Source organism: Octopus bimaculoides, chromosome 8 (assembly GCF_001194135.2).
Source record: "Octopus bimaculoides isolate UCB-OBI-ISO-001 chromosome 8, ASM119413v2, whole genome shotgun sequence".
NCBI classification, from domain to species: Eukaryota; Metazoa; Mollusca; class Cephalopoda; order Octopoda; family Octopodidae; genus Octopus; species Octopus bimaculoides.
In genome coordinates, this window is record NC_068988.1 from 92,340,714 (window position 1) to 92,360,012 (window position 19,299).

The 19,299-nt window shown below is 36.6% G+C and overlaps 1 protein-coding gene across 2 annotated transcripts in view; it reads left to right on the forward strand.

Annotated features, from left to right (window-relative positions):
* The window catches only part of LOC106874580 (ubiquitin-like-conjugating enzyme ATG10), a 321,299-nt gene that overhangs the window by 227,288 nt on the left and 74,712 nt on the right, over window positions 1-19,299 (forward strand). For both annotated transcript variants that reach the window (XM_014922365.2, XM_052970266.1), the window contains one exon: window positions 5,984-6,085. In XM_014922365.2, the coding sequence (XP_014777851.1) occupies window positions 5,984-6,085 (102 nt within the window). The remainder of the gene's footprint in view (window positions 1-5,983; window positions 6,086-19,299) is intronic.

The following is a 19,299-nucleotide window of genomic DNA, read 5'->3' on the forward strand; positions in this document are numbered from 1 at the left end:
ACTACTACTACTACTACTACTACTACTACTACTACCATCACTACTACTACTACTACTACTACTACTACTACTACTACCACCACCATCACTACTACTACTACTACTACTACCACCACCACCATCACTACTACTACTACTACTACCACCACCATCACTACTACTACTACTACTACTACTAACCACCACCACCGCCGCTGCTGCTACTACTGCTGCTGCTGCTACTGCTGCTACTACTACTACTACTACTACTACTACTACTACCCACCACCACCACCACCACTACTATAATGATCACTACTGCTATACTATGACTTAATCATCACGTCTAGATAAGACACTGCTGTACTAAATGACCTGACTGGTGCTGCAGTATCACACCCGACTTGTGATAATCAACTCATGGTACTGCAGTGTCTTACCTGCACAGGTGATAACTAATTTATAGTACTGCTGTACCCGAGACATCTTGATTATGATCAATGTCTGACCTAGTCTGTTCAACCACCATTTAGCTAATAATATTGTCTAACTGTTATCAGTCAATAATGTTAATAATTTGGAGTAAATATGGCTGAGTGGTTCGGAAGTTTGCTTCTCAAGCACATGTTTTTGTTCAGTCCCACTATGTGGCACCTTAGGCAAGTGTCTTCTAATATAGCCCTTGACTGACCAAAGCCTTGTGAGTGAATTTGGTACATGGAAACTGTAAGAAGCCTATTGTATATATACATGAATATGTGTGTGTGTGTGTGTGTGTGCTTGTTTGTTCACCCTTGTCTTGACACCATGTGATAGTTGCAAGCTAGCATCATGATCATGTAAGTAGTGTAATTTGTTTTCAGTCTTCTATGAAAACATGTTTGGCCAAGGTGAAATATTAGCTTACCTGGAAACAGCTGAGTGTTGGCAGCAGGGTGAGCATCTGGGCATGGAAAATCTGCCTCAACAAATTCTGCCTGACTCATGCATGCATGGGAACATAGACATTAAAGTGCTGATGATAGTTAATAATTAAGGCGAAATAAATAGTTAAGACTAATGAGTCATTCTAGACAGTTTATGATGTCTAGTTTGGTGCTTCACAATTGAACTACCACACAACTTGACTTGTTATTTTCATTCCTTCGTTGCAAATAAAATATATACAAAGGGTGTTGATTAAGGTATTGATTATAAAGCCACCTCTAATACAAAGAGAAGTAAACTTACTTTAATGAATCTCATTGACTTACTCAGTCAATGAGATTCATTAAAATGTTACTAAACATTTTGCTAATACTTCTGCCAGTTCTCTATCTTAAAAAAAAACTTAGAACTGACAAATCAGTGGCATTCCAACCATGATCATCTTGCCTGCCAATTTTGGTTACAAATCTCTTGTTTCAGTAGATGGTATTACTTCTTTGAACACGATGCTTTTGTGGATTCCCATGACTCTCTGTCACCATTCAGTTCCATTATTATGAATTGGAATTGGAAGCTTGAGTCATAGTGAATCTCTCATTAGCTAATTACACAACCATGAATGCCACTCCTGTGGATGCAGTGTAGTTATTCTCTTGACAGAGATTGGTGATCCTGACTGTTGATCTTCTAGGATTCCTCCACTCAGTATATGACTTTGCTGTATCCTTGGCAGAGTGGCTGAACAGGTGCGATATCTTGCCAAAGGGCAACCTGTAAGTATGCAAGACACAGTCATCACTCCACGAAACATTTTCAAAATATCCACATACTCAGAGAAGACATTACTTGTGAGTTATAAGTTGATGGTCTTTCACCAGAGAAAACTTAGAAGTAATAGTTTTTAACATAGGTACAAGGCTTGAGCATTTTGGAGGGAAGGATTAGTTGAATAAATTGACCTTTATACTTGACTGACCTTTATTTTATTAACAATTGAGGGATCAAAGGCAAAGTTAAATTTATCAGGATTTGAACCAAGAACTTAAACAGCCAGAAGAATTACTGCAAGGTGTTTTATTCAATGCTCTAACAATTTTGTCAATCCACTGCCCTAAAAGACTTAGAAATCATTTTTTATAATTTTGGCACATGTCCAGTGACTTTAAGGGGGGAGGGCAAGTCACTTACAACAACTTGAGTGGTGCTTATTTTATCGACCCCAAAAGGATAAAAGGTAAAGTTGATATTGGTGTAATTTGAACTCAGACCATAAAGTCAAAAGAAATGCTGCTAAGCATTTTGTCTGATGAGTTAACACTTTTGCCAGCTCACTACCTTTTAAAAACTTATAATTAACAAATCAATGGCATTCCAATCATGACCATCCTGCCTTCTTTTCAGATATAGTGTGTTTAAGATTTCAATACTGAATGTCTTTTTTTTATGTAATACAGTAAGGTCTGATTTAAGTGTGACTTGGTTGATATTTCTTACAAGTCAAGCAACTAGATAGTCTCCTTTGTTGGCAAAGTAATGTGAAATCTGGTTGAGTGACTAGTAATTAAATCTTGAAATTAATTATGCATTTCATTATATAACATATAGTACAATCTGTTATATATCTACATATATATATTTATTGTTTCAACATTTCAAGAAAGACTGTTTTAAGTTAAAACCTAAGTTGAGCTTTTTTTGTGTACTATATTTCTGTTGAGAGACATTTCTTTTGTTTCAATTAATTTTGAAAATAATCAAGAATTTTGTAGACTATCCTTGTCATTATTAAGCTAGTATTTGGAGCATAAAATTTGGATGGAAATTTTTAATCTAGACCATTCTAAGACTATGGTTTATATCATAGAACCAAATGTGGTCTCTGGAGGATTGGTATCAAAAAGCCATGTGATCAGAAATTGTGATTTTCAAGTCTTTCAACTTTCTTTGAATCTCATCTAGCTTTCACAGACTCCCTGTTGTAGGTGTAAATCTTGGAAAATCCTGTTCTTTACAGCAGGGTTCCCCAACCACCAGGCCATGGACCAGTACTGATCCACACAAAAAGAATAACTTTTGAAATTTTATTTCTATTTTATTGACTATCACAGTCTTCGGGGTGTTTTTGCATTATATATGTATTATATATGTAATATATATTGGTTATATTGATTTTATATTATGCACTTCATTGTGTTTTATTCTGCACATGATGCCTTCATTTGTGGCAAAATTGTCTAGCGTGAAATTGTCCATGGTATTGAAAAGGCTGGGGACTGCTGTTATACAGTTTTACAATGAGGTTCTAACATGCATCACACATCATGATAGTTGAGTTCCTGATTATATGCTCTCCTCAACAATCTTCAGGGAATGATTAAATAAGTTTAGCAGTTCTGCCTTGGCGGACCAGTTTTATCCATCTAGAAAGACAACAGCTGTTAAATTCACTGTTCATTTATTTATTGAAGATTCAAAATTGCAATTTGTTACCCAGTCACTGATAGAGTTTTACAACAGTGGAACAATGTCAGTATTCAGGTCACAGTTGCATGACAAAAATTTTTGACAACCTCAAGAAATAAGATGGAATTTGACTTTAAGAGCTTTTGAACTTTTAAATAGCTAAAATGGCTCTTTCATCCACAATGCAGTTGTATCATTTTCAACACATGGTCTCAGATCAAGTCACTTAGATGTCAAGTACAGCTCTGAAATAAGTATTCTTTATTCTTTTACTTGTTTCAGTCTTTTGACTGTGGCCATGCTGGAACAAAACCTTAAAGGGTTTTAAATGCATATTCTATCAGTCTCTTTTGCCAGACTGCTAAGTTACAGCGGCTTAAACACACCAACATCGGTTGTTAAGCGATGGTGTTGGGGCAAACACAGACGCACGCATATAAATACACACACACACACACACACACACACACATGTACAATGGGCTTCTTTTAGTTTCTGTCTACCAAATATTCTCACACCGCTTTGGTTGGCTCGAGGATATAGTAGAAAACGTTTGCCCATGGTGCCACCCAGTGGTACTGAACCTGGAACCATGTGGTTGAGAAGCAAGCTTCTTACCACACAGCCACACCTGTGCTTATAGCATGTTTAAACATATCTATAGAAAATAAACCACAATTATAGGTGTAGTGCATGATGTACTTCTGGAATAGTAAACAATATGAGCAGTCTTAACCCTTTAGGATTCAGATTTCTTTGTCAAATGTATTGCTTATTTATTCAAATTGTTTTGAATTAACCATACATTGTCTTGCAACTACAAGATTTTGATGAAGGCATTGTATATTTTTAGAATGACATTGTAGGGTATGTGTGAGAGGTTGAGTCTGGTCAGTTTTAGCATAAAATAGGTAGAATATTTCGGTAGAATATGACCAGTATAAAATGCTTAAGGATTAGAGATTTTCAAAATGAATTAAACGAACCTGGAAGCTCATTGATTTCAATGAGGCTACATATGGGAGGAGCTTATAGAACAGCTATTGCTGTTTTTCTCTTTCGATTACAAAGAGCAAGTATGCAAGGGAGCAGATTATTTTGTTATAGCTTTGTTTGAAGAGGAAAGGCTGTGCCAATGGACCATTTTCAGGGCTTCCATGATTATTGTGAGGAAAGGGAAAAAAAATGGAGACTTGGCATGAATGGTTACAATAAAGTAGGTCCTACTATAGTCACTCAAAAGCCAGGTGTGGCGTTAAAGTATGTACCTGATTAACTCTTTAGCATTCAGATTTCTCTATCAAATATAATACCTATCTATTCACAACATTCTGAATTAATCACGAATTATCTCTTAAGTTCAAAATTTTGACAATGTGATTGTTTATCTTTGTTTATTTTTACAATGACATTGCATGGTAGGTGTGAGAAGCCAGATGTGGCTGGTTTGGACATAAAACAGCTCTTAGACAATGTTGTCAGACACAGTAGATATACAGTTTCAAGAGACACTTTCGTAGTGATTGAGAAAATCACTACAGTGATTGTTGACAGATACTATACAGATTGGAGACAGATGCTGTAGACAGACAACGTAGTCACTGCAGAGATTGGAGACTGACATTGTAGACCAGTGGTTCTCAACCAGAGTGCACATGGCCCTTAGGGGTCCATATAAAATTTTGTCATTAAAGTTTATGTACAATAAATTGGTTATACTTCTACAATACACAAAATATATTAAGAATTTTTTTAAATACAATTCTTAATTAATATTTAGTTATAGAAATATAATAGGATTTTTTAAACATCAAATAGTTATGAGGGCCCGTCCAAGTGAAACAAGAATCAAGGGGGTCCATAGAAAAACAAAATGGTTGAGAACCATACATACACAAACACTGAAGTGATTATAGAAAGATAGTGGAGTCAAGACAATGGTTAGTGATTGGAGACAGTTACTTTTGATAGATAGATAGTGTAGACAAACACTTGAGATTGGAGACAGACTGTGTTGACTATAGGAAGACTCTACAGACAAACGAATCAATGTCGTGAATGCTAATGTGCTGAGAAAATAATTTTGGTATAAGAGGTTAATAACAGATTGTCATGTAAAATGTATAATGCAGGCAGAAAGAAAACATTTCTTTGAGATTGTTTTGGAAGACACTTCTGATTCTAGTACACCAAAGAAGTCCTGAAAAGAATTAGATGAGATAAATAAGAGCAATAGGATTTACAGAGGAAATGGTAATTAAATTGAAGCACAGCGGGGAGATATGTTTGCATTATAGATCCATTTAACTCATAGCACCACTAAAAAAAAAAAAAAATCCCCAAAACATTCAAACCAGGCATGGGCAGCCTTTTTTTGAGAAGTGAGCCACATGAGACATGCCGCATGTCTGGTGGACTATACTACTAAAAAACTTTGAAGTAATTTTTTGTTTAGTTTGCCATTCAGAAAGTACTGTCCATGACTGGTTTAAACAACAATGGGAAATGATGATGATGATAGTGGTGGTGGTGGTGGTGGCGGTGGCGGTGGCTGTTGTTGTTGTTGTTTTTTTTTTTTATCAACTATTGTTATACTTTTTTTTTTTCTTTTTAGGGCCATGAAAATCTCAGTTATCTTCAGAGAAAGTTTTGTCAGCTACTCAAAACCCAGAAAAAAGAAGAAAACAGAAGTGTGTCTTGGGAATGCAAAGAAATGGTATAGTTCATTTGGCATTTGTTCTTAGTTGTAATAATATTTGCAGAGAAGTAATGGATGATGAATCTCTCTCCAGTTATAATATCATTATATTATAAACTGCTTTTAATCCTGTATACACATTTTCCTGTGACAGAAGACATGCTCCTAGTAACTTTCATCTTGACATTTCATACATCAAACTCATATTTCAGAGCCAGTGATGTCTTAAATAGCCACCGCTTCTAACTAGCTGCTTCTCTGCTATTCTTTATATCCTCAATTATAATTACATGTAACATGTGTTTTAGGTGTGGCTGTGTGGTAAGAAGCTTGCTTCCCAACCACATGGTTCTGGGTTCAGACCCACTGAAACAAGTAAAAGAAATGAATAAAAGAATATATATTATTATAAAAGGGTAAAATCAATAGTAATTTTACCAGGTGGTCAGTGCAGAAATAAAAAAACTCATAGGTAAATTTTACAAAATATTTTATAATTATATACATGATTATAACAAGGGATCGGTTTTACGCCTCACCACGCACTGCAAGAAATAGATAATAAAGCCACTATTACCACCTTTTGTTTTCTGTAAATTCGAACTATATATATATATATATCATCATCATCATCATCATCATCTAACGTCCGCTTTCCATGCTAGCATGGGTTGGACGATTTGACTGAGGACTGGTGAACCAGATGGCTGCACCAGGCTCCAATCTGATCTGGCAGAGTTTCTACAGCTGAATGCCCTCCCTAATGCCAACCACTCCAAGAGTGTAGTGGGTGCTTTCACGTGCCACCGGCACGAGGGCTGGTCAGGCGGTACTGGCAATGGCCACGCTCAAATGGTGTCTTTTACGTGCTACCTGCACAGGAGCCAGTCCAGCAGCACTGACAACGACCTCGCTCGAATGTTTTTTCACGTGCTCTGACAATGATCACGTTTGGATGGTGCTGTCAGCGCTCCACTGGCACGGGTGCCAGTCATCGAATTTGGTTCAATTATATAGATGTATATGTATATACATACAGAGTATGATGGGCAAATTATTGCCATTTTATATCTTTAATTTCATGCATGCACATTGTTTGTTTTTGATTTTGTCAACTACACATTATAGTAGGGTCAGTTGGGTACCGTTTGTGAGAAAAACAGCACCATGAGGCAATTCACTCTGCTTGAAATTTGGAAATCACATGCTGCACCGCTTAGTTTTTGTGCCAGATGTTCTAATATGAACATTTCGGAATGTTTCGGTGTTAATCTGAGGACAGTGCAATCTGAGGACATGTATTGAGAGTGATAGAAATCAAACATCCAATCAACATCAGGTTGTTTGGAGTGATTACTAGTGATGGCGACGTTATGCCTCCATTCATCTTCCAACACGGCATCAAACTCAACACGGAGGCCTACATCAAATGCCTGGAGGTGGTAGAGCTGCTCTGGGTGAAGAGGGTAGCTGCTAGAAGACCCTATGTCTGGGAACAGACACTGTACCATGCCACACAAGCAGGAGTACCCAGTCATGGCTGTCAGACAATTTCTGCAACCACATCACCCTAACATCTGGCCACCTAACTCCCCAGACTGCAACCCCCTTGATTATTATGTGTGGGACACAGTTAAGTGAGAGATCAACAAAACTCCTTGTAATGTCAAAGATGAATCGAAGGCAAAGATTATGGCAGCATTCACCAATTTAAACAAGGAGACCATCCAGATGAGTTGCTGTGGTTGAAGCCAATGGCAATTTTATTGAATAAATTTACCCATCAGTATTTCTAGATACTTCTATGTAATTTTGGTAAATATATCTGTTAAAATGAGATGTCAGTGTTATTTTCATTTTTGCGTAATTTAGATGACAGTTTATTCACCACACCCTCTATATATAAGAATATTGTTGACAGTGACCTTTGAAGTTTCAGCAGTTAAGACTGTAACCCAAAAGATTAATGTAAATTTTTATTTATTTATTAAACATAAAAACAAGCATTAACATATAATGTATCCAGTACATTCTGTAAACAGATTAGTTAACTGGTGGAGACAGTGTAAGGTCAAGAAGACTTTTTAGTCTTATCTTGTTGATGACTTGATAACCACTCTAGTGCTGGTGCCTTGATGACATGACTCTGTAGACTTGGTAAAGTGGTTAGCATTGGCAAAGGCGCCAAGCTTTAGAAATCATGCCCAAAATAAAGAGTATGAGTGAAACATAGCCTTTTTTACCCATCCAAGAGGGTTGTAACTGAGTAAGAATTCACCTAGACCATGGCAACATCATCGTAAATGTTTTCATCAATGATGACAGTAGTCTAATGATTGGAACCAGTAAAAGATAAAAGATAAAGATACATATGCACACATGTATGTATATATGTGTGTGTGTATATATATATATATTACATATATATATGAGGAGGTACCCAAAAGTAACTGGAAACATTCTCTGTGGGACAAGCTTTTTGTAATTGAAGCTTCTGCTGCTAGAAGCCACTCGATGCGACCCTCAGGCATCAGTCTGCTGACCAGTGTCATCCACTAAGGTCATACTGCCATGTGGTGTATCTTTGTTTTGCAGTGCTTCTTCCCTGTTTGTCAATTTTTGCAATGGCTGAAACGAAGGGACAGCATGCTTCCGTGAAATTCTGTTTTCTGCTGGGGAAAATGGTAGCTGAAACAGTAGTCATGTTTCAAATAGCTTACAAGGATGCTGCCATGAGCAAAACATGAGTTTATTAGTGGTTTTCACACTTTAGGAATGGTCACTTGTTGCTTGAAGACCAACCTTGTTCAGGACAACTGTCGACTTCCCGAACAAATGAAAACATCATGAAAATTCATGATTTTGGAGGACCTCTCTTGCTCACAGAAGATCAAAAGCAGTCACGACTGAATGTGTGTTGTGAATTGAAAGAAGAGTTGGAAGTTGATCCGGACCTCTTTTAGTCAATGGTGACGAAAGCTGGTGCTATGGCTACGACCCAGAAACAAAGCAGCAATCAAGTCAATGGAAGGAGTCAATGTAACCATTCCCCGCAAAACTGCTTCAACTGAAGTCCAGTATCAAGACGATACTGATTTGTTTCATCGATGCGAAAGTAATTGTCCACACAGTATTTGTTCCTCCTGGTCAAACAATTAATTAACTAGACATTTTACCTGGCAGCTCTGAAGTGTTTGCGAGACACAGTGAGATGAAAACACCCTGACCAGTGGCAAATTAGAGAGTGGTGGTTTCATCATGACAATGCACTTTTGCCCACTGCCTTGAGTGTGAGACAGTTTTTGACCATAAATGGCATGACTCTGTTTACCCACCCTCTCTATTCACTCAGTCTTGCCGCCTGAAACTTTTTTTTTTTGTTCCCCTGAATGAAAAAAGTCCTTAAAGGAAAATGTTTCATAGATGTGGAAGAGTTGAAGAAAAAGTGGCGGAGGCATTAAAGGGCATCACTTTGCAAGAGTTCTAGGACTGCTTCGGACAGTGGAAAATATGTCTGGACCAATGCATTGCTTCAAATGGAAAATACTTCAAAGCTGATAAAAGTGTTAACATGTAAAACTTAGTGAATAAGATAATATTGCAAAATTCCAGCTTCTTTTGGGTACCCCTTCGTATATATTCTTCTGATGAAGGAATAGTATACGAAATGATTCTTTCCCTTCCTTTTACGTGTTAAACCTATACAACATTTCTTAATACTTGTTCCTCCAGTGTTGTTTTTCTTTTCATCTTCATTGATTTCATTATGTGTGTATGTGTGGAAGTGGAAGTGGAAGTGGAAGTGGAAGTGGAAGTGGAAGTGGAAGTGGAAGTGGAAAGCCAAGCCTTGCTCTCTTTCCAAGGGAAGATTGCTAAGTCTGCAAGTGACTGCAAAAGTGTTGTGGCTAGCTTTTGAATGATAATGAGTTTTCTGCTGGAAAGAAAGAAAAAAAAAAAGACTGCTGTACTTTCTGTGGTACTTTCTAAGCATAGGGATTATTTCCCTGTTAGAGGGTCATTATACTGAAATACCTGGTGGCTGCACTATTTTTTTGGCAAGGAAAAGATTGAAATCACTGTTGTAAGCCTAGAGTGAGTTTTGCAGTTAAGTGAATATTAGATTTCATAACTTACTGAACAATCATTCCTTTTTCGTTTGTATATTTGTCTTTATGGTGATGAGAGCAATTTATATGGGGTAACTTTACATTAAGGAGTGGAACATACAATTCCCTGTAATTCAGACCTGGCATGTTCAGCTAGCAGCCTAGTCTCTGCTCTTTGTCAGGCCGAGAAAAGCAAACTATAAAGGTATCAGTTGCTCTTTGGCAGGTTTATGGTCCAGCCTGTGGCAGTACAGACTGCGAGCATTCTTGACCCCCAGACCATATTTCTGCTCACTGCTATTGGGACAGAGATGGTTAACTGCAAGTGTGAGCCCCATGAGTCAGAGTGGCTGTTCCAGTGCATCTTCCTCACCATCCTCCATGTCAATGCCTTTTCCATTTTGTTTGTTGGGACCATGAAGCACTTTTATGTGATGCTGCACAGGCGCTTTTATGCGGCACCACACAGGTGCTTTTGTGTGGCACCACCTCGAGTGCTTTACACCACCTCGAGTGCTTTACACCACCAGAAGAATCAGTCTTAACACTTCTGCTGTGGTGTATGGGTAAGCACTAAGTACTAAAAGAAACTCCGTCAGATTATTAAAAGAAGTCTTAATGCCTTCCGAACATAAACATGCCCATTAGTTAGTGTTATATAGTTTCATATTTAAAGGGTTCAATATTTGGAAACAAAGTTTTCAGTTAAAATTGCTTGTTGATAATTTTGTTTATAGCTTCATTTAATTTTGTAAACTTTTACTGGTTTATTTTAGTTGTTAATGTTTTTTAACTCCCAGTCAGTCAGAAAATAAAATAGTTTTTTTTTTCAGTAAGCACCATTGAATATGTATATACTGGTAACACAGATTGTGTAATTTCCATGGCTTACACCGGGTGAATTTCAAAGGTCACTTTCAAGTTTGGTTTTCATTTCATTTAGTATGCGTGAACTTTATCAATGTATTTTAAGAAGCAATTATAAAACTAACTAAATTCTTCTTTTTCCATACATCACAATGCGAAAGGAAAGTCAATGTGTATTATACATGTGAGAGATAGTTTTTCTGGCATTTCTTCACCTATAATTAGGTCTGCACATTATACATGAATAAATACTGTAAATATATTTACTCTACATACAATAGATTTCGTGTATTCTTTACTTTGTGATGTTATTTTGTTCGTAATATTATGTGTGTGTGTGTAAATGTATACGTATATATCAATATGTATCCATCCTCTACAGCAACACACTTGTTACTGGCCTCAATCTTGATCAATCTCTCTCTCTTTTTCTCTCCCTATCCCCCCCTCTCTCTCCCTCTCACTGGGTAACCATGTATCTCTACAGTAGGACACTTGTTTCTGTCTCTCTGTCACACTCTAACCTTTCATCATTTGGCACTAGATCACTTCCAATACCACATCCCCTCTCAAAGGATCTTTGCCTTGCAAGGTGACCCTGCCGGTGGCTGGTACCATGTAAAAAGCATCCAGTTCACAAGTGGTTGGCATTTGGAAGGGCATCCAACTGTAAAAAAAAAAAAACCTTGCCAAAACTGGACTCCCCTTGCTAGTGCCACATAAAAAGCACTCAGTCCACTCTGCAGAGTGGTTGGTGTTAGGAAGGGCATCCAGCCATAAAAACCATGCCAAAACAGACAGCAAAGCATAGTGCAGTCTTCTGCCTAGCCAGCTCTTGTCAAACTGTCCAACCCATGCCATTATGGAAAGTGGATGTTAAATGATGATGATGATGATATAAATATATAATATACATATATATCCTCTCCCAGCCACTCCACTTTTTCTCACCACTACTTACTGTAGCTATGTCTTCTTCATCTCTAAAGATCTCCCTTCACACTCTTATGGAACATTCCCCTCTATCCCCTCTGTGCTACTTATATTCCCTCACATCACTGTTCCCTGTAGACAAGCCCCAATACATACCCAACAACATCTATTTCTCTCACTCTGTCTTTCTCTCTAACTCTCTGTCCCCTGCCTCTCCTCCCCTTCCTACTGGAGTAGTCAAATATCTATCTACTCTCATAGTAAGACAACTATCTCTGTCCCTCTGTTATACTTTAACCTCTCACCTGGCTCACAGCTATTTCGCTCAGCTCCACTTTCTCTCTCTTAGCTGAGAGATCTTTGTCTTGCAAGCCACTTGCTGACTCCACTGGTGCCACATAAAAACCACCCAGTACACTCTGTAAAGTGGTTGACATTAGGAGGGCATCCGGCCATAGAAACCATGCCAAAACAGACAAATGGAGCCTGGTGTAGCTGCTGTGAAACCGTCCAACCCATGCCAGCAGGGAAAGCAGTTGTTAAATATTGATGATGATGATTGTGGTGGTGGTGGTGGCGGCGGCGGCAGCGGTGGTAGTGGAGGTGGAGGTGGTGGTGGTTTTGATGATGATGATGGTGGTGATGATGATGATGGTGATGATTTACTCTTTTACTAGTTTCAGGCAGTTTAATGTGGCTGTACTGGAATACTGCCATCACTGATACTTCATGTTCTGTTTCTGTGGCTGGTGTTTTTCATGACTGTGAGGGTCTGGCACCACCAACCTTCATATGTACCCCTTTGCTGTGATTTAAGTTCTTCTGAGACCTTAGATGTAGAAATATGAAAAAAAAAAAAAATTGTTGCACAAATGTTTCGACACTCATTCCATGCAGATATCTTACATTAGATTTCTGAAGAAACTTGAAAAGCTGTGTCCATAGGTGTAAAACATCTAGCCCATGACAATGTTTAGTCCTACCCCTAATTCAGTTTCCTCAAAAGAAAGTTTATTTTTTTTAATTTTGGGAGTCCATACTGATATTTCCCATCAAAGTGCAGCTCCACCTCTGTTTACCTCTCAGTGGATCCAACTCTATCCCCACCTTTCCTCATCTCCTACTCTCCTCTCACACTCAACCCTTGCTTCTCTTTCCTGATCCCCTGTTTGTATCTTCTTTCATGCTCCCTTCCTTGCTCCATGAGGGTTTGCTCTGAGTACCCCATCACTTCCATTTTATCTGGCAACTCCCCAACTTATATAGTGGAGGATAGCTACATATCTGCTCTATAGTAAGACATCTGTGATTATTCCTGTATCCTTCTTTAACCTTCCAACACCTAGCATAAAGCCACATCCCATTCTCTTAAATTCTCCCTGACTCAGACAAGAGGGCTTTTTCTTTTTCCTTTTCTTTTTCTTTTCCTGTCTTGCAAGTTACTTGGTGACCTCACTGGTAGTACACATTGTAAAGTGGTTGGCATTAAGTAGAGCATCCAGCCATAGAAATCATGCCAAAGCTGACCTTGGACCTTGCTGCAGCCCTGTAGCTTGCTGGATCCCGTCAAGCTATCCATCCAATGTCAGCATTGAAAACAGGCATTAAATGATGATTATGATATCAGCTTAGATTTAGAGTCAGAACCTGAGTAAAGTAGGGATTAGTATCAACTCAGTACACCTTAGTAAATCTTTTGTGATCTTGACCATTTAAAAAAAAAAAGAGAATTTTACAAACCATATGTTGAAAGACATGACTTATATTACCTTCACTTTATCCTATATATGTTGAGCCATAAAGAAGCTTTTTTATTATAAATTCACTCACATTTGTCCAAATGGAATCAAGCAGCATAAATAATATTGAAACGTTTTCAACTAAATCAGTGCAAGCTTTCTATCAAGCATTATTCTTCCCAAGAACTGAATGCATTAATTTTGACAATTACTATATCTGTTCTCACTCTAATAACTCTTATTTAGACTATATATATATTATGCGGATGATTTTTTTTTCTCACACATCTTTGCACACAAACTTTACTAACACCTCACGTTCTTGCCTCTTTTTAATGTTAATAAAGTTGTTATAATGTATATTGAACCTTTTATCCCTTAGCTTTGACCTATATTATGAACAGAGAATTTAGCAGCATAAAATAGTTCTTGCAGGCTGGATATAGACAATTATTTCTCTCTGGCCTGTAAAGCCTGTTGTGCTCCTTGAACCCCAAAATATGTAGTATCCAATTTTGACTCTGGAGAAGTTCCCACTTTTGGCACTATGCAGTGGCACTTAGTTTGGGGTTGGCATAGCTCTCAGTGTGATAATGAAATGATTAAACCACTGAGTTTAATTCATTTGGAAGAATACATCTTCCACGTGTCACATAAATAAGGCAATATTTTACTTATTTTCCTTTTCTAAATCTGACAGATTATAGCACACATGGTTTGTGGTATGATTTTTTTTTATGTTACTGTAAAAAAATAATAGGTGTTCTCTATCTGCAAGTTGAATGAGAAGAATACCTAGAGTATGAGTGGAAGGATGTACACTGAAATACATTGTGAGATTCATGTGGTAGAATTAAACATGTAGTATGAGGTAGTGATATTAGAGACAGATAGAGAAAAGTCTAATTAATCTGTATGTCTAATGATTTTGCTCATTGAACATAATATGATATAGGTTATACTTGGCTCAGTTTATCTTGATTTGCTATGCTTAAAACAACAATAAAGGTGAATACACAATAGGACTTGTTGAACACAACTTCCATTGGCATAATCTGAACTGGATATTCTATGGAAATGTGTCCTTATATTTATAAGTAGTGGCTGTTTTAAACAGCCTTTCTCAATTAACTTAAGAAGAAAATAAATATAGTTTCTTATGATGGAAAATAATTTAAAACGAAACTGGAAGTTTAATGCTAATGTGAGTTTGAATGTCATTAACAAGATTCCTTTCTAAAAGACTTGCTTTACTTCCAGGCATTACGCCTCTTTACTTTCTGCAATCTCAGATTTTATTTGAAGACAATACTTCTTCACAAGATTTAGTGACGTTTTCACTGAATGCTTTTTAGGCGTTGAAGAAAAATTACTAATAATAAAAATATTTCTTTATTGTCTCTGCAAAAAAGAAAACTACAAATAAGTAAGATAAAATGAAATAAGATTTATCTCCTAAGAAATCCATTTCTGTTATTGGCCATGGAATGTCTTCATAAACTGAAATAAATCTATTAAGTAAAAATTGTAAAGCAGACTTAATCCCACCATATTTTTCCCTTGAGGTCTTGTACAAGTTTATGGAAGTAAATCATTATTTATCCTTTCCAAACCCCAATTTCCAAAAATAAATTAGCTGAGTCTGGAAAATGAAAACTGTGTCTCTCATTTCCTAAGATAATAACATTTTTAAATTAAAACTTAAGAGAGAAAGTGATTTTGTTAAAGAATGTTACTGCTTTGTCTAGGCAACCAATACATTGATATATTTATCTTTGGGAATAAACAATAACTGGATTTAAAGAAACATTTATTATGAAAATCAAATTGTTTTTTCTTCGGAATTGAATGCATTTATCAAGAAGTGATATATTTTCCTACTAAATTTATAAATTAGAATTTTAAAACATTAATGACATGGATTTAAAATTGTACATTTAATGCCATGTTTTGTTGGCTTCTTCTTCAGTTGTATTTCATTTGTGCTTATTACAACAGGATTTTACAAAGATATTATTAACTGTGTTTGTTTATATGTGTGTGTGTGTATGTGTATAGATATATCTGTTTAGTATTGACTGTTGAAAAAAAGGAGTACCCAGTATCATGGTTGAGATTAATGATATTTTATTTTGATTAAGTCAGTCTCTTGCTACTCTGAGTTTTACCTGTAAACACACAGGATGTTCAAGCAGGTTGCGACAACTTGCCTGAAGATTTCATGGATGACAGTTGAAACTCAGCGTATATATACATATATATAACTGTGCTACAAACATTAGCTACCTGTGTTACCAACTGTCTAGATTTGTCACAGTCTAGCTGTATCGCCACAGACAGAATCTAATTGTGACACCAAACTTCAACACAAGTGCCTTCAATTAGATAATACCATGTTGGCATGGAAGACTCCATTTGTTGTAGAAAATGTCTGTTGAACAATTTGTTTCTATTGCTGTTGTTACCAGCATTGTATTTACAGTGTGTGTGTATATGTGTGTGTGTATGTGTGTGTGTATGTGAGCAAGATGAACACAACAGACACAGAAGTACACACAGACATATATATATATATATATATGCAATGAGTTTCCACAAAGTTTCCACCTATGAAATTCACTTGCAAGGCATTAGACATCCTAGAGCTAAGGTAGAAGAAACTTACTCCAGGTGCCATGCAGTGAAACTGAACCCAAAACCACGTGGCTGCAAAGCAAATTTCATAGCCATATAGTTTCTTTGAGTTTCGTTAGAATCAGAAGTAGAACTACCTAAGAATTTATGGGGACAACAACAGTTAATAGAGTCAACAGTGTAGTGGAAATGCATAGCTACCCTACATGAAATAGGAGAGAAGAAGGTTGGGGCGATGGGTGCCAGGATACACCCCTAACTCTTTAGCATTTAAACTAGTCATATCCGATCCAAATTTAATACTTGTTTTATGTTCAAACTGGCCAGATCTGGCCTCTCACACCTACCCTACAATGTCATATATATGTGTGTGTGTGTGTGTGTGTGTGTGTATGTGTGTGACTGAATTCCTGAGACTTTGCCTGAGACTTTTTTTGTGCTTTCATCCAAAATAAACACGATCAGCTTAAAAAATTATTAAGATGTTAAGATATTTTTCTTAACATGAAACCAATGGTAGCTTTAATACACAAATAAAGAAATTTTATCCACCAATGCAGTGTTGAGCACTCATTCTCATCATTCGACATTTACGTATATATATATATATATATATATATTTATATATATGTTTTATATATGTATATGTATCTATATGTCTTTTTGTGAGTCTGTGTTTATGTTTGCAGTGACATAAAAAACTGGTTGTTGTTGTTTATGTTGCATTCTATGGTTTATACGATTGACTTTAAACCCTTGACGGCAATGTCCCAGCTTTGTCACAGTCCAATGACTGAAACCAGTAAAAGAGTGAAGTTGAATTTTGCAGGATGGAAATTCAAATGGCACGAAAAAAGCACTATTTTAGTGTTGGGCTCCATAGAAGCAATGTGGCCAATACTGGTGTCACGTAACTGGCACCTGTGCTGGTGACACATAAAAGGCACTATTTGAGCATTTGGCCTTACAGGGGCAATGTGGCTGATGCCAGTGTCACGTAACTGGCACATAAAAACACCCATTACACTCTTGGAGTGGTTAGGTTAGGAAGGGCATCCAGCCTTAGAAACTATGCCAAATCAAACTAGAGTCTGGTGCAGCCCCCCAGCTTACCAGCCCTGGTCAAACTGTTCAACCCATGCCAACATGAACTACAGACAATGATGATGATGATGATGATGAGATTGAACTCTAAATCTCAACTTTCAAAATGTGATTGTTTATTGACTTCGCATCACTGTCATCTAACATTTGAGAACACCACATAAAGTGATAATTGTTCAATTTTAAGCATAAACATTTTTTTTTTCCCACCAACATATATACTTACATACATAAACATTGAAGCACAGACACACACACACACACACACACACACACACACACACACACACACACACACGCACATATCGTAATCAGTGCTGATCTTATAGCAGTAAATTACAAACCATTTTATGATTTTCAGAGCTAAAATTGCCAACCTAATATTTAAACCTAGACACTATTGGTGCCAATGTTCTAACAACCATTTTGAAAAGAGAAACAAATAAAAAATAATTCTTTTGGTCTCAATTATACTGACACTTCATATTTCACTGTTTAGAAGCCATTCTTCTTTGATTTCCATTCTTTTATTTCATTCTTGAAGAATTATTATGACAGGTAAATTTGTTAATGTATTTCTATTGTTATTTTTCCTTGAATGGTTAACGTTATCTGTCCCCTTAAAATATATCATTAGTCTCGAAGCAGTAATTTATTTCTCTAAGTACTGCTTACCTGCACCTGTTCCATGTTAAATGTTGACTGCAAAATTATTCATATTGAAATATTGCTATATCTGGCCACTGAGACTGCTACCAAAACACAATTGCTGTCCAATATTTTCTTCAAAGTAATTCCCAAACAGCTCATTAACCTGATCATGTTCATTTCTTGTTTTATTTTTTATTTTTTTATTTTATTTTTTAGTCTAAATAATTTCAAAAACTTAAGTTATTTTGTTTTCTAACTGATATGTTTGTGCCTGTCATCATAATATCTTGTCTTCCATAACAGAATGTTGTTTAATAGCATCCTAGCTAACATCTACATAATTTGTCATATTTCATATAAATCTAAATACGATTCTGTTCTAAATAATACTATGACAGGCAAATATAGATAGATGTTTCTGAGTATTTGCATGATAATTTGGATAGTCCATAATTCCATAAAATCCTTCTTGCTAATATATTCAGCAGGATATTGTGGTATGTTCCATCTATAATTACTTCATTGTTACTTCATGTAATATCTTAAGGCTGGCTATGTTATCTAAAATTATTTCAAATTTCCAATACACCAGCTTTGTATATTTTTGAAACTGGTAAATCTACACGACCTTCTCAGTAGAAACGGCCCCTCAAACTTCTGTTTAATTACATCTTATTTTTTTCTCTTATCTTTTACTTGTTTCAGTCATTAGATTACAATCATGCTGGGGCACTGCCTTGAAGAATTTTTGTCAAACTTATCAACCTCAGTACTTAATTTCTTTTTTTTGTAAAATCTGGTGCTTATTCAATTGTTATTTTTACTGAACTGCTAAGTTATGGGGATGCAAACACACCAACACTAGTTGTCAAGTGATGGTAGGGGACAAATGCATACACATAGACACACACAAGCATACGTGAGGAGCATCTTTCAGTGTCTGTCTACCAAATCCACTCTCAAGGCTTTGGTCAACTCAAAGTTATAGAAGAAGATGCTTTCCCAAGGTTCCATACAGTGGAACTGAACCCAGAATCCTGTAGTTGGGAAGCAAACCCCTTACCACTCAGCCATGCAAGTGCCTATCAATGTAATTTTGAAGTAACTCAGATTTGATCTTGTTTGTTGTCTCACAGCTTCTATCTCTGCTCCAGCTGAAAGAGAACAGTTGAATCTGAGAAGTTTGGTGTGTATACAT